Source organism: Sinohyriopsis cumingii, chromosome 11 (genome assembly GCF_028554795.1).
Source record: "Sinohyriopsis cumingii isolate HCF-2022 chromosome 11, ASM2855479v2, whole genome shotgun sequence".
NCBI lineage: Eukaryota > Metazoa > Mollusca > Bivalvia > Unionida > Unionidae > Sinohyriopsis > Sinohyriopsis cumingii.
Window position 1 is genome coordinate 108,519,426 of NC_142971.1, and position 17,520 is coordinate 108,536,945.

Genomic DNA, 17,520 nt, shown 5'->3' on the forward strand with positions numbered 1-17,520 from the left:
AAAATAGGGCATCGTTTATTTGCCAATCAATTGTTGATGTTTACCTATACTGCAGAACATGGTTTCTCTGAAGTATGTCCAAAGGGCAGTCCTTTCCACAAGATAAATACAATGATAAGGATTAACTGTTCATTAGTCACACTGGCTTTATTGCTTGTGTACTGAAGTTAAACCATTAGCTATTGTGCAATGTAACCACAGCTGACCTTAATATGAAAAGGGGGTACTTCCTTTGGGGAAAATAAGGTGCATCACATGGAAAATGGCTTGTCCCATGGGTGCTCCACCTGCCCTTAATTTCACCTTTAAACATGATTAGGCCAACAGCCTTAAAATGTAATGGCTGACCACTTCGTGTTTGCCCCTTCTTCCCTCGGTTAAAAGGTTTTTGCAAGTGCCCTTGGCACCTCCTTTGAGAATTTCAAACATGTTGGACCTGGATGATCAGTCAGTATTTATTGAAACTGGTGTTTAAAGTAAGTCCCAATGTCCCTATTATTTTATTCAGTCTCCCTACTTGGCTTTTGAAAATTTGACAGATATGGATGTTTATTAAACAAAATTGAACAAAACCTTTGGCAGACAAAAAGATTGAAAATTGATTGCTTTCATTTCATCAATTGCTTTTTAAATCAGTACAAATGATGTTAGATTCTTTTTACTGCATGATGAAAAATACTGATTTTATTTTGATTCATCAACATGAGATTAGATTAGTGAAATGACTTTGCCATGCCATAGGATGCTTGGTTATTACACTTTTGCCTTGTATGATGTCATTACATCACAGAGTCGTGATGTCAAAAGGTGTCATTATACATGTTAAATTATTATACAGACCTTTGAACTCTTATGATTTTGCCTTAAGCCTTATGGAAATGACTCTTAAAATATAGAATAATACCATGAGTTATGAAAATAAGACTGCTGTAAAAACCAGATACTGATTTGTCCATGTTTGATTCAGCTCAGGGTTTCATATTAGATTCAGTGGAATTGGTCAGCGAACCAGTCTGACCTTATCAAAGTACCTCGGATGCTTCAAGTTGCAAGTATTTTGTGATGCAAAACAACTGCATGATCGAGCTATTTTTCAAAAATGGTGTCCAACAAACGACATGTTTGGATGAAGGGGGCAATTAACCTTGTAAAATGTATTAATAGTACAGAAGAATATAAGGGAATATTTAGATTCTTAGGGGCAAAATCAGTGCAACAGTTATGTGTAGTAGACATCATTATATTGATATGATTATGTCACATGGCAGTAAAATTGATAGCAAGATCCGACATGATTTTTTTATATATATAAACATTACATCAAACTGAGAGCTATCAAATAGTCATTGAGCTCCATATGGTTTGGAACTGCAGTTTGTGAAACTGTGCTGGAGGTAATTAAGGTTCAAGTAAATGTTTGAGTTGAACACAATGTTTACCATCACTGCATCAATCTGGAATTGTGCTTTTGGACTTTAAAATACATGTTTTCCAGCTTGACAATACAGTACATGATATTTTATTACAACTTACATAAAGCTGTTCCAACTTAGGCAGAAAAAATGACTGCCTTACTGAGAAGATCTTGGTAGTGTTTGTTTGCAGGTCTGCGTATGGAACAATTATGATGTGGCATTATTGATATAAATAAAACAGACTTTGTAATAAATAGGAAGTGTACAATGTTGCAACAAAAAATTGACTTTCAGGCTGAAAATGAATCCTAAAGTGTTTTACTTGTCTGTAATCCATGTATTAATGAAATTGCACCCAAATAAAGAGATATTTCCTATGAAAGAAAAAAAATCAAGATTTTGAGGTATGTATTATGAGCAAATTACGGACAGGTTTTAGGTTTGCATGATGAGCCAAATTGAATTTTACTTCATGTTCCAGGTAGCTGGATGATAGAAATATTTTCCCTTATTACAACATGACATCTTGTTTGTGATTTCAGAATATGTGAAGAAGTATGCAACAGAGGAGGTTTTACGGGAACAGGAGCAGCAATCATCCTCCAGCGAAAGCTCCATGAGTGATTTCTCTGAGGATGAAGCACAGGACATGGAGCTCTGACAGTAGCTCACATCAATAAATTTTTTATGATCTACTTGTTCTGTATGCACTGCCTTGGAGGTTGATACCAGTAGTGATGATATTTTTAATGTTTTTTATTTTTATCATCATTAAAGCAACATACTAGTTGAATATAAAAAACAGTTATGAAATACTGCCTGTTCATTTGTTCCCTGTCCTGGTTAGGAATGTAAAATAACAAGTGAACAAAAGAGAAAAAGATCAAATAATATATATTAAAAAGGTAATGGATGCATTTATTCATAGAATTTTTTGTCATAAACATGATATCATATTTATACTTGGCAACCTGTGTGGTAGAAGTTTGACAGAAATTCAAATATAGTATCGTTTGCAGTTATAAAACTAATTTTTTCTTTAAACAATTGTAACATGTGTGATAAACATTTTGCTGTTCTTTTAAGATGGCATATTTTATGATATATATTTAGAGAAGTAAACAAATACATGAAACTTGGGAAACTGACAAGCATTTATTTCTGTCCTATCAGCCAAGTAATTTTGTTCATGCGACATTATTGTGACGGTCTTGTGTATTGGCTGGGCAGTGCATACAGAATATGATTTTTGATATAGTCACCACCATCATGTATACTGCATCAAAGTTTCATTTTGTTTGATTGAAGTATGAATATTTCTGGAGTGAATGACGCTTGATGTAGACACCGGGTTTACCTTTGGCAACCTTTCTATCTCTTGGGAAACTCTTCTCTTAGTATCGTTAACCCATGTGCTTTGTAGCTGTTGACACAAAACAGAAATTGAAATCAATCAGTTGTGGCTGTTTGCTACTTTCAGGCTTTTCTTTTTGTCGAGATATGTTTACAGAAATACTATTTCTATGTAGATGACATTCTTTTATGAAAAATCTATGTATTGTTAAAATATAAAATAATCTTTTTGAGTGACTGTGATTTGTGAGGAATGTTGTTTAATTATTTATTTTATTTTTTATGGGGTAAATCAAGAGATGTTTCAAAAGGAGATTGTTTACCTCACTCTATGGCATTCTCATTAGAGGAATTTTAAATTCTTTATATCTTGTATGAAATGGTGCCATTCAGTATGTTTGGTACATATTTAGTCAATACCATACTATTTTCATCTTGCAAAGACTGCCATTTTGTGTTTTTTTAAAAAAGAAAGTTATTAATACTTATCAAGAAATCATAAAGTTTCTTTGATTGTAAGTCAAGGACAAGAAAGTATAGAATTTCTTTGATAGTAAGTTTCATCAAAAGTTGAAGGTAAATAGAGTAATTTTATTTGTCCATTGATATATTGGCCATTTTTTCAATGTATAAACACAATAAATAAACTCGAAGTAGAGTGCTGAAAGCAACTTTGTGTTTTTGCATTAATTTCCAAATTTTCTTTGTCAGCTGCTAATGAATAAACGAAGTATGAGGCAGATTTGAAAAATATTTCATTCTAAATTTTAATTTTTGCATAAATGAGTCTTTCCAATTACAATCAGTTGTCGGTAAGTATGATGAAGCTATTTCAGGAGGAATAGTTTGTCTTCTGAATGGTAGTTTTTAATGTGTCTTTTAAAAAGAAAAAGCCAGTCATTATGGTTTTAAAGGGAAAGTATCTTTGTTGTTATCTTTATGTTTGAAACCAATATTTGTTGAACCTGCAATGGCACAAACTTCATTGTGCATATCTGACGGTCTGAAAATAACATCACCAGTCTACACCCAAAATTAAAGTCAATGTTCAAGTACTTTTTTGATTAAGTGGTGTTAAAGTTTTTTACTTCTTGATGCATAAAAGGCGGGTTCATAATTGAGTCTTTACTTTATTAGTAAATAATAAGTGATAAAATATTTTGACACTGTGATATTTATAAGGGATGATGTAACTTATAATTGGCTAGTTGATAATAAAATACACAGCGTGACTCCCTTTATAAGATCAGTACATGCTGTGAATGCATTGTAGTGCTTTCACAGATATTTGCTATAAAATAAGTATTGCTTTTTTTTCCTTCTGGTGTATCATTTTGGAAACTGTAGGCTTTGGTAGGCATATATCAGAGAAATGTATAATTGACTGATTTAAGAAACATGTAATTTGCACACAGACGTTTTTTGAATGTTTTTCAGAAGATAAATTATTTTTTTTATATTCTGTTCTGCATATGTTTACAAATTGTCTTGAGTTTAAAGCATAAAGTAAAAATGGAGTAACTTGTAAGCCATGCCTTTATGATTGGGCATTTGATATGATGTGAAAGGACAAGGTTAGGATAAGGACCTGTTTTAGTCCCAAATCATATCCAAATGAAACTCGTATAGGTCAAAGAGTTGCTTCTCTCTTCGCAAAATATGTATTTAAAATTTGTATCCAGGACTGCTTTTAATAAAGGAAAACAACCATTAACATGTCAGTGGTTTTCTACTCTAACATGAGACCTCTTTTCATGGATTATATACATGATAGCTAATGGAAAAGGATGCATATTAAATTGAGGTATTTACAATATGCATAATAGTAAATGTTTTTAGAATCTTAAAAACATCTTGATTATCGCTTTACAAAGTATTTATATCTGTAATAACAAAAATGTATAGATGATTACCACTGAACCCAACTTTCATTTTCATTTAAAAGGTTTTAGTTAATGCTTTTGTTCAGCACCAGATTGCTGTACAGTCTTGCCAAAATCACCCCGGAAAGGACAGTTTCTGTATTTCTTAATCATTTTGTTCACAAAATGCAGAGCAAACATTTAGTACCTTGGTAATAGCTGGGTATATGATAGGAAAAAAGTGATAAGAGTGTTAGCAACAAAAGTTGTTATGTGTGTTTGTATTGAAAGGGGGTGAGGGGGAATCTTACTTTATTTTATTAACAATTATATAAAAAAATTTCTGGTATGAGTGTAGATGAGAGATATCACTAGAATATCAATTTTGATATATTCCTTGGCAAGACGATGGTTTCTTCAAATGTATCCAGAATGAATTAAAGGAATATGAATAAAACAGATTAATACAAATGCATTTGTTTCCATTCCCCCTCCATGGTTTTATTTTTGATGTCATCACTGTGACTTGACCAGTTAGAAAGCAATATCATTTGTAAAATAAAATATACAGTATTTCTCTCCATGTATATTCAGTGGTCGGCATAATTATAATCATGAAATTGTGATAGATGTTGTACTATCTTCACACGTATTTGCCTGTTTCTTTTAATTATATATTAAATTACCTGGAAATTAAGGATTATCTATTATGAATATCCAGATGTACACCATCGTGATTTATTTGTATTTGTAGTGTGTAGTTTGTATTGCCAAAATCCTTGTATTTTAGATAAAACATGGTCAGATGGATATGAAAATTGACAATAACATTGGTCTTCTTTAAAAGCATTTGAACATTGAACAAATCCTTGAAAGGAATTACACAACTTTTCATAATGTGAGAATCAATTATTAAACATTGTAAATAACAAACATTAAGGTGTGATAAATTTCATAAGTGTTTTTTAATGTGCATCAGTATGAGTCTCTACAAAATGTGAATTTATTTGCACACAAACATGTGCACACATACATGATCTGAGAACATTAAAGAGACTGCTTACTTGGGGATATAGAAAATTTTGTTGCACTTTTTAGACCCACAGTCTATTCATTTATAATTTGATACGACAAAGAGTTATGATCGATCATGTCACTTGAGTCTAATGATCTTTAGTTTGTGCATGCATATTCTCACACAGGTACATATACAACACTTAATTTTATGTTTAGAAGGAAACAAAATATGTGACACTATATGACATTCAGAATTCAGCACTGTAAAATATGCTATGGATAGGTGCTAGTAGGGGTGTTGCTGCCAAAATATTCTTAGAATAGCCAGTCATATGGTTCATCTCTCTGTCCACACACACATGAACTATCATGAGTAAAAAGATCTGTACAAATTTCAGGAAACTCATTGTGTAGGAAATAATCTAGATAATGGCAAATGTCCTTACTCGTATGAGCAGCCAGTTGAAATTGCAGTATTTTAACACAAAATGCTTTTAGGGTTCATTTTTAAGTTCCTTATTGAAGCCATTGGATAGAAAATTGTTTCAGAGATATATTAAAAATAATTTTAAAATCTGTAACATGAGAAAGAAGGACAGAAATAATGAAATAGTGCAATCAGAATAAGCATGAACCACTGATGGGGAAAATAAAAGGAAACTTGTTGATATGCATTAAAATAAGGAAAGCTTGAAGAGAGCCTTTTATATATATGCTGCGGTAGTCATATAGTGATTGTGGTAAAATGGTAACAAATATTCTTACAAGCACCTGAATTTGTTCTACCTTGGGGGCCAGATTCACCCCTTATTCAACCTTGTCCTTCAAATGTGTTTTTAATTACCTCTGCTCTTCATATTTACCGTACAACCTGTTGATTTTTAACAAGTACAGGTAGCATGCATAATTTTTTCTCTCAACTATTTAAGGAAATATAAGAAGTTAAAAGCAAAAGCATTCAAACAAAATATTTAAGGTGTAAGCAACAGCTTTCCTCCTTTGTCTGGGGCCATTAAAGTTCTTGAAGAAAAAGTAAGTCAAATGACTTAAGAATGCACTTGAGTATGCAAATGAGGTTTATATTCATGGATCTTAAATCTGTCTACAGTACTGAAAGAAGTTGCAATGCCTGTCCATTTCTGAAAACTTGTTTCTCTTCAGTGATGTTCAAATATACATGGTCAATGAAAAAAAGTAAAACATTTAATAAAAAATTTCTAACTCTTGCCTAATTTCATAAAACTTGTATTTGATAGCAATAATTTAAAAAAATGAGAAACTGGTACTGATTAATCCCTGTAGGTAATTACTGTATTAACTAGTCATCTTTGTTAAAATTCCAGGAAGTTAATCTATCCTTCATGCACAAAATATTCCTTATGAAAGTAGGCTGCAGCATACTAACTCTAGTTTTAATATGCTCATGTTTAAGCATACTTGGCGGGGGTGGGTGGTCATAACTGTACTTTTCATTTGATGATATGCTTACAGTAAAGTGGTCTGTTGGTTACCTCACCAGAAATTTGATGTTTCACAGCAGTCTTTTTTTCTAATAGTTAATTTACCATAGTTTGAAAAAACAGCCTGTACTTTTCTGCAGTTTTGCTTGACTCGTGTGCACAGGTGTATTTTTATATGCTTGCTGTAAGGTGGACCATATCTTGTTATGATTTTCTCTGTCGATATGTTCCTGTTTTGTTTACACAATAACTCAGTTTTCTACCATCTGCTAAAAAAAAAGGCTTTGTAAATAGCTTACAGATGGGTAATGAAGAAACATACTGATGTGGGATCTTATAAGATAAAAGGTCAGTTTCATGGACTGAAAGAATGAAGAATGTTTACACACAATATCTTGACTTGTATACTGGATACCATGACAAATTTTGTATGTGCTGTAAGAACAGCACCTGTTGACTTTTGGGGCTTAAAAATAAGTCAGTGGTAAAGATCACATTGACTCTTAAGAAGTAAACTACTTTCTGCATTATGTCTTTATCACCTTGTTCAACCAAACTTTGCAGATGACTTACATTTGAGACCAGGAATGCAGCTGTTAAATTTGGGTTAAAAGATCAATGGGCAAGGTCACTGGGACTGAACTGAGGAAAATCTATTTCACAAAACTAAATGTTCTGTACCACATGTCTTGACCAAACTTTAGAGATGGATTGCATTTTTGACAAGGAAGACACCTAATGATTTTGGGGTTAAAAGTTCAGTGGTCAAGGTCATTGAGACTACATGAAGTCAGTTTCCACAAAATAACTTTTTTTAAATTAGTATTATACTGCAAACCTTCATCAGGTTTGTGGATGGCCTGCATTTGAGACACCAAAAAAGAGGTGATAGAGATGGAAGAAAGAAGAGTGAGTGTGGCATTTGTTTTTAATTACTTTTACCAGGTTTTATTGATGGATTACATTCAAGACAGGGATGATGCATTGATTTCAGACTCAAAACATCAAGTATCCAACCAGTCATTTATTTTACATAAAAGAATTACAGGAATGTTACTTACCACATGACAGGCATATAATATACTATTCATGGTTCTGTTGATCATTTATTTGATAAAAGTTCACAATAAACTTTTCTGTAACAAAGATACTGAAACCTTTTGAGAAATAACTTGCACAGAACGTTTGATGTTATGATAGTGAAGCTTTTCACAAAATGTAATTGACAATGTACATGCAGATGTCAATATTTGTTTTATGATTCTGAGTTCAAATGTAAATATTGTACTGATTTAACAGAATGCTTTCTTAACCTAGACAAATTTTACTATCATAACACAAAATGTAGGTTGGGTTTTGTTAAGAAGCTGAATAAATGAAGGTCAGGCTGTATTTTTGGGATATGTTTTTGTTCAGTAACTTCTCCTGTCAATCTTTATATCAAAGTTGCTATATGAGCTAAGAGTGCCTACATTGTCTGCTTTCTGCTTTGTTTATTGATTTCATATCAGATGTATGATAGGGAAGTCAAGTATAGCTTTTATTAAATATTAAAGATATTGACTGTTTGAATGTAGAAGTTAAATTGTATGAAAGGACTTGGATTATAATTGCTTGATGACTGCTTTTCTTCCCATTTTCATCTTGTGCAAATGTTATCATTTTGGTTTTCATGTTGGCTTTTTGGTGTTGTATATGATTATGTAAGTTGTTTCAGTGGAGGCTTAGATTACTATGAGACAGTGAAATCAATCTGATTAAAAATAGATCTCCAGAGTCCATTACAATAGACATTAATTAAGAAGTCATGTTGTGTTGACCTTTTGGTTAGCCAAGCAGATCACGGCTTTCAATATGTTTAAAGTGATATGTCATTTGGAAGACATGGTTATGAATGGTAACTCACCCTAACACCAAGTTGCAATGCTTTATCAGATAGGCTACTAAAACTAAGCAGACTGGGAATGCCAAAACTTGACTTGTATCAGTGTCTGTCATATCCATGTAGGACTGTGGAGATCTGAGTTGAATCAGATTGCACTGAAACACAAGTGACAGTCTTATTTTTATTTAGTGTTTATGTTCAGCCAAGTTATACTTTTTATTACAGTAATAACTTCAGAAACTTATTTTCAGTAACATTCTCAGTAAGTACTTCATATTTCTGAAAACACAAGTACTACATGCAAGCAGAAGGCCATTACTAGCGCATTGTTTTTTAAACAAGTACTATTATATACTCACTTACAAGTTGAGTCAATCTGCAACCAACAGAGATCCAGATCTGCTGCAGCATAATGCACCTGCAGATCAGGGTCGTCTGTGTTGTTGGTTCTCCTAATAAAATGCACAGACCCAGATCTGACAGAGCAGCAGATCTTGGTCTGTGCAGTTTGCAGTTAGACTAGTCTTCTAAGCAAGTATATACAGTAATCATTTAGTAATGATTTTTGACCCCAGTAATTCACCAAAACGCATCTGAGAAAGATCTTCAGGATCATTCATTCAGTATTCTGGTTTATTCCCCATAAAGCCTATTTTACCTTTTTTTAATCCATTGCCAAAATAGTTGCAAGGGATCTAGCATTATGCATGTTTCTTTGTTGGTTGGTTGCAAGGTTCAGATGCTCCATATTTCTTGGATGCTATTCCATATACGGCCATGTTAATCTTTTTATTTCGGGGCCAGTTCATATAGACTCCTAACAATTGTTATTTTGATGTTTTTTTTTGAAGAGGTGAAACCTTAAAACTATTCAGTGTGAGTTATTTTTCGCATATAAGTATTTATTTTGAGATGTTCATTCACTACACCTTCATTTATTGGCCCTGCTTAGATCTAGGCTGCAAAATCTATGTGGATACATCTCCAGGAGTGTAACTATTTTTCATGCTTGATCATCATTGTCAACAACAGGCATTTCATTCTATATCTCTGACACAAGAAGCCATATATCCATCATATTTATTCAAATATCATAATTGTAATGGTATTACATATTGCAAGAATGGTCACCATGACCTACATTCAGTGGCAACTAAATTTCTTCCCATAATTCTGTCTCCAACTTGCATCAAACTTGAAATGTAGATGCATCTTCTGCAGTGTTAATCTGCTTTTATAAAATTATATTATTATGATAAAGTTTGTATGATGTGCTTCATTACCGAGGTTCTTCCCTGGAGTTTTGTACTTTTTATAGGGTTAAATATGTAAAGAGACTGTATTTCCCAGACTATCCTCAGTGGTAATCCCAGTTGTAATAATGTTGTTTGTGCATCTTAGAGAGAATGTCAATAATCTGCACTTTTCTCTGATGTGGAGTTGATTTGGGTTTGAGGGTACAAAGCCTAGCTGTAATTTTGATATGCATCTCTCAATAGATTGCAGGTTCTGCAAGGAAACTTTCATTTTCTGAACTAAAGCAGTAAATTGTTTTTAAAAAAACTAATATTTGAAAAGTTTTTGAGTGAAGTTTCAGAAAATAGCAATTCCCCCAATTCAGGTTCATTTAAATCATGTAAGAACATGCAGAGTTGCAAGATTTACGCTATTTCATATTCATTTTATGAACATGCAGGATTTGTTGTTGTTCTAGGGTTTAACGCCATTTTTCAGCACAAGATAGGCCATATATGGCGGCCAGTATAACTGGCGGAGGAAGAACCCTGGAAAACCCAGGAAAGAACCACCGACCCACGAGAAGCTACTGGCAGGCTTTCCCACGTACCCACACTAGCCAAGCCTTGGACTCGAGCAGGATTAGTTATTTACAAAAGCAGTCTTCTTCAAGCATCAGATGTATTTTCTAATCATGATCAGAAATATGTGTCAGCTCATATAGGTTAAAAAGATATGGAGGTGTTTCCTACTTTGTGAGAATAGTAGAGCAGATATCTTTTTTCTGTAACTTCCTCTCTTTAAAAAAAATCATGGAGTTTAACCTAAAATGGATTTAATTGTTCTGGATATCTTTAATACTGTTGGCTTTATAGTTGTTAAACTTTCTATCTTGATTCATGCTAATGAGTTGTACATTGCATTACTGGGTCATTATTACCAAAAGTGGGTTAGCTTTGACATTACTTTTAATATTTGTGTCAACTTTTCAGCAAACATACATTTCCAACCCAACTTGTCAGTTTCCAGAGTCACCAATGAACACTGTGTAACAAACGGGTAGTCCTGTTATTAAGATAATGCTAGCCTGGCTAGAATTTACAAAGATGAGTATGTTTGATATGGGGAAATTGCATTTGGAGAAACGTAAAATTTTTGGTTTTATTTTGTTTTCGTGTTACATACACATGTATGTTTAGTTCATTTAGTATGCATAGCTATATTTTTTATAATATTACAATGATATTTGCATTTTGGTGAAAGTAAAGCTGTTAGAAGAAATTTGAATTAAAAAATTGTTTCTTACTGAAAGGAGTTAAATGTATTAAAATTTAGTTTACCCTTAATATAAATGTTTGTATGTACTCATATTATGTTATCAGCACAGCAATGGCTATATAATGCAAGTTTATAAATTTATTTTTAAAAAAATAGAAAGGTAACAATTTCAGAAAACTGATAATAAATAAGAATAAATGTGAATACACATAAATATGTAGTCCTTCAAGATAAAAGACAAAGATCTTGGCTTTTAAAAAGTCATCATCTGATATTGGTGTGTGTTTTTACTACATCTTTTAGTGCTGAAAACCAAGATTTATGAGAAAATAAAATTTGCAGATCTAGGTAAAAATGGCCTTGTGCACCAATACCACCAGGTTTTAAAAGGTACCATTTCAAGAAAAGCTAGCAAAAAGAATTTAGATCTCTTTAAAGTTCTAAAAGTACCTGGTAGGCAAATCACAGGAGGGTCCAGAATTTGTAAGGTCATCAAGATTATGGAGTATTGAGTTCTAGACGGACATGATCAGTTTATTCCTACTATAATTTTGTGTTTCCAGGGTATTATTGCTAGCTTTTAGTGTTTAAAATTTAAACTGATTCTGTTATTAAAAATGCAAGTTGCACCTGTTTCAGTTTCTTCATTCTAATTTTCAGTTTGAAAATATAAAGTTTCTAATAATAGTTTTGTAGATAAGAAAATGCAATGATTGATGGATATTATAACTGGCATTTTGGTCAGACAAGTCTTTAATGATACTTTATTTTAAAGTCTTGTTTAATAAATATTGGGCATTCTACAATTTTGCACTAATTTTCTACAGTGTAGCAAACTTCATACTACCACCAAATATATATGTAGTAACATGCTTTTGGTTACATACTTGAGCATTTGCTGTACCCAAGTAAATATACAAATTTTAATGCACTATCTTAATAAGAAGTATGGAAATCAGCAATTTGAAATTAGCAGATAAAGAGTGAACAGAGATGGATAATTGGCAACTTCAGATTGTGGTACAAGTCAGTTGACCTGATTTATTGCTTTTGGAAATAGTTCGCAGAGAACTAAATCTGTGAAATGTATGGCGCGTGATAAACTTTATGGAAAGAACGGATGGTGATATCATGTTATCAATAAGAAATCTACAGGAATTGACAAATAAAACTATATTTTACAACTTTTATTTGTTATACAGCACCCAAATAGAAAACTCAAAGGAAGTAAGAATGTAAAGGTCCACTCTGTTCCAGGAGTAAGATTCAAAGGGGTACATTGGCTTGCAGAACGGTAGATTAAATGTCTTTAAACAGGAACTCTGCTCTAATTGTCATTATTCACCCATTTTCTTTTTTGGTTTGATAGTCTCTTTTTTATGTAAATATATTTTGGACATTTCATGATTGTACATACAGTGTGTTATAAACATAAAGTTAAAAAAGCCCACAAAGAACTGTGCATATCGTATTGCTCATCAATTGCATACCGATATACTGTAGATGTATATTTAATTATTTTAGCATGAACCACATGTTCAGTGATTACCCCTGAATTGTCCTGTGGTATATTATATGTATAGCTTTGTAGGATTTAAGGTTAACAAATAATGGTACCATATGGAGAGTCAGTGCTTACAAAGGTATATTCCACAGTTCAGAAATAGATACAAAGTAAAACCAATTAGGCTGATATAGGCAGTGACAGTAGAGGATTTTATATATTTTTTAGTATAAACAACTTTAAATTTTACTCACATATTAAAAGCAAAATAAACATGAATGTGGAATAAAAGCATGTACAATTAATATGGAGAAAGTAATGAAATATTAAATGACCTTCTGTAACAGTAAAAGAATAAACAGAATTCATGTATAATCTGACCTGTCACAGTATTTGGTTGAAACAATAGGATCGTTAGGCCTTCATTTAGCTGATTGTGCATTAAGCCCTGTGCCATTTTGTGCAAGATATTCTATCATGATTTTGATTTCTGAATGTTCAGATTTTACACATGTACTAGATAGTATTCATATTTATGTCCTTGATAGAAAAATACAAATAAAGTATGTATTTCTTGTGTTTGTCTTCCTGTGCAGCATACCGGTATGTGAGATGTAGATATCACTTTCAAATTGCATTTAATTTATTGTTTTTGTTTGCAGTTCGGTTGTTATGTCAGATCAAATTTCTATGGTGTCTGTGTTCAATGTACTGTCACTCTATATGTTACTGGTTTGGTTTCTGCATAAAAAGCTTTAGTTGTCCCCCATGTACAATTACCAACCAAACTTTGTGGATGGCTAGCACTTGGGTAATACGATGCCCTATTGATTTCAGGTGCAAAAGGTTAAATAATAGGGTCATTGGGACTGAAAGAATGACAATAAGAACTTCCTCTGCCTTTTCTGTCAAGTTGAAGAAGCCTTGGCTTTAATTCATTACAGTTGAGAACTATATTCTGAACTACTTTCATTAACTTGATACAATATGGCAGTGGAAGGAGACATTGTCACTATCCCAACATTCTTAGGCTCTGATGTTGTAACACGTGGTGTACTCTACCTTAGGCAAATCACCAAACACATAAAATTGATGTGTATTCCTACAACAACTTCAGAGGTTAGTTTATGAACTAAGGGAAATGGTTGAGTGATGTTCTGATTGAAAGAGCGACAGTAGATTCTACCATATTCAGTTACCAAATTCTGTGGATTGCATTTAAAGTAAGGAAGTACCATATAGGGTCAAAAGGGCCAAGTTCAAGGTAATTAGCTGAAAGAAGAAAAATGGTTTCTGCACAATAAATTGAGTTCTCCATATCTACAGTTATTAAGCTTTATGACTGGCTTGCACTTGGTATAAGAAAGAATTCTATTCAAGTGTAATGGTCAAAGGTAAAGGTGACTGCAGCTGAAAGAAGAAAAATGGTGTTTCCACGATAATACTAGTTCTACATCACTTATCTCAACCAAACTTTGTTGATGGCTTACACATGGATTAAGAAGGCTATTGATGTTAAAGAAGCCTATTGATTTATGCATGCAAAAAGGCAAAGGTCAAGGACACAAAAAAATGGTTTCTTTTCAAAAGTTTCAGATATTGATATTGATGGTTATTAAATATGGTAAAAGTGTATAATGTGCTGATTATGGTACTCTTTGTTTTACAACTGTGGAACATGCTACTGGTATCATGTCCTTCCATATACGTGTTAGTGACCAGTTTGATTTCTCTGCAATAACTTGGTCTGGTTCATGTACCTGATACATGTACTTCACCAAACAATTCAATTTGCTTGCCTAGTTGAACACAAAGAAACCTTTTGATTGTCGGATGAGTGGGTGCTAAAGGTTAAGGTCCAGGTGACCTGAGAAAGCAAAATACAATTGCCAATAATTTAATTTCTAGTGAACATACTTTAAAAAAAACAAACACATCAACCTAGTTTCATCTTGCTATGAATAATGCTTTAGAAATTACCTTGAGCTAAAAATATTAAATGAGGACTGAAACCCCCCAAAATTGGGGGTGGGGTAACTAGTTGTAATGATGTAATACATACCTGTTGCTATTGCATAGCTAGTACTTTTCTGGGAGGAAAATACCTGACTAAATGATGGATAATAATCTTCCCGAACACTGGATCCATCCTGTCTGAGAACTCAATACATCGGGGATGTGTGACACACACTCTTCATATATTTAAGGGAGGAAAATACCTGACTAAATGATGGAAAATAAAACCTTCCATTAGCGTGAACCATAATCTTCCAGAACACTGGATCCATCCTGCATATGAACCCATTACATCAGGGATGTGTGATACACTCTCTTCATATATTTAAGGGAGCAGCCTAAAGTGGGACATTATGTGGGGAGGGAGAAGGTATCTGCCAAATTAGAGATTTACCTCCTGGACTGAATGAGGCAATTAACAACTTGGCCTGAAAACATTTCTTTGTAGAGAGATTTGTGATGAGTGAAGGTGGGGAATTGGGGGTGCTGTTGCAGTTGAGAGAACCCAGTGCAGCAACACAAGCTCTCTGTTGAGATAAGGTCCAGGGATAGTCAATCAACAGATTGGTAAAGCACAATCGCTGGGTCCACAGATGAGCAATCAAAATAAGCTGAAAAGTGGAGTGCCCAACTCTCTGTAGGACCTGTGTAATCATCCTGAAGGGTGGGAAGGTGTAACTTATACAAAGGGTCCTGGATTTTTTTATTATCTGTACCATTTTTGTTTGCTGTTTGGAGTGTGGAAAAAATGTACTTTGACTGCCCAGCTCAAAACATGTTTATAATTAATTTAGAGTAATAGGAATTATTTGATATAATATTTCAAGATTTTAAATATTTTTTTATAAACAATGGTATTTCAAGGGAAAAACAAGCGTACTTTGCTTACACTAATAAGTAAAGTGTACAGGAAAAACTGTTGCTGAGTATTATAGTAAGTATATGGCAGGTTCTAGAAAAGGATGTGAAATATACCCATTCTGGAAGTACTGGATTGGAATGTAGACAGATCACATGATATGTGGTAGGCCAGAAAACAGCAAGAAGGCATTTTAATCAAGTTAATTGTGAACTACAATCACAACAAAGTCATAGAGAATTGGGTTGACTTATTGAAAACTTATCATAAGCATAACAGTATGTCTACTATAACACGTTTGAACGATTTGAAGCAAATATAATGATGGACTTGATGCAGACTCCTGGCTAGTTTTAGCACCAATGTGCAATGTTTGACAGCCAGTCACACAAGGCCCAACAGACAATTTTGATATTCATATTATCTATGGCCCAGACTGGCACCCCAGAAGAAAGCAAGCTTGATAAGTCATACAATATTTTTGAGCAGCCTGTTGTTCTGATGAGACAGACCTATACCATACAACGGGAGATTACACGGACAGAAATGCAGGCAAGGAGAGGCTTTGTAGACATACTTTTTGAAAGATTATGACAAACTCTTTTGCAAGGCCCAGTTAGAGCCCATTATGAGCAATGCACAAATTGTTACTGAACTCTTTGCAGATATTGGCAGTATAAGCTGGTTAGAGGTTATGACTCTCTTGAGCCTGTAGTTCATGTTTTCTTTATTGAAGAAAAAAATCAGAACCTGCTGCCGCTTGACTGGCCAAAAAACAAAAGAATTACACAAGAGTGGCAGAGACCAGCTGTCTGCCTTTCCTCATTGGGTGAACAACTCACAGCCATTGTAGAATAGCCCATACTTCTCTCAAAATTGATGCTTGCTGTGTTTTTGGCCAGTGCAAGTAAGTTCTTGAAAAGTGCCACTTAATGGTTAATCCCAACCTTACATGTAAAAGATTATGGTTGCCCAAACCAATCTTTCCTTGTGGGTAACCATGGCAAATATCCTTGACTGATACTAAGGTTTGCTTGTGGTAGCATTTACCAGGCAATGCCAGTGACGTTCAAAGCCAGTTGGGGGTTCAGTTTGAGCCAGAGTGGAGTAACAAAACCCTTTCCTCTTCTGCATAAATAACTTTGTTTGGTTTTTCAATAAGGATGTCAAGACATTTCAACCACCTTTATATGAACAAGGCTATTTTGTTTGGGACTCCACCAGCAAAGACCAATAACCAGATTAGTTACAAATGGCCTCAACCCAGCAACTCCAAAGAGACAATGGTTCAGATAGACTATGACAGTGACACTGAAAGCCCTGAAACCCTACATCTTAAAGAAGCCTCTCCCCATCTTCCATTCCTTGCTGGTGGATAGCAAAAGCAAGCTTGTTTGCAGAATCATAAATATAAAATGAGGTATTTACTGCTGGCCAAGAACCTGAGGATCTCATTTGCGAGCTGTACCATGTACAGAACATGAAGTCTAACGGTGTGGGATGCCTCAACAGCATGGTCAGTGTCTTTTTCATTAAGGTAGGCCAAGCATTTGTTCAAGAGTTTGGCAAGCTTTACCTGAAAATATTGTGGGCACCCAGCCACATGACCATTTAAAGATGGACAGAAGAGTATTA

General features: G+C 33.7%; 1 protein-coding gene across 1 annotated transcript in view; it reads left to right on the plus strand.

The window, feature by feature from the left end:
* The window catches only part of LOC149789260 (ubiquitin-conjugating enzyme E2 H), a 77,629-nt gene extending 64,042 nt beyond the window's left edge, over window positions 1-13,587 (plus strand). Inside the window, exon 7 of the mRNA XM_089975436.1 lies at window positions 1,958-13,587. Within this exon, the coding sequence (XP_089831562.1) occupies window positions 1,958-2,076 (119 nt within the window). The 3' untranslated portion in view covers window positions 2,077-13,587. The remainder of the gene's footprint in view (window positions 1-1,957) is intronic.
* The last annotated feature ends 3,933 nt before the right edge of the window (window positions 13,588-17,520 follow it).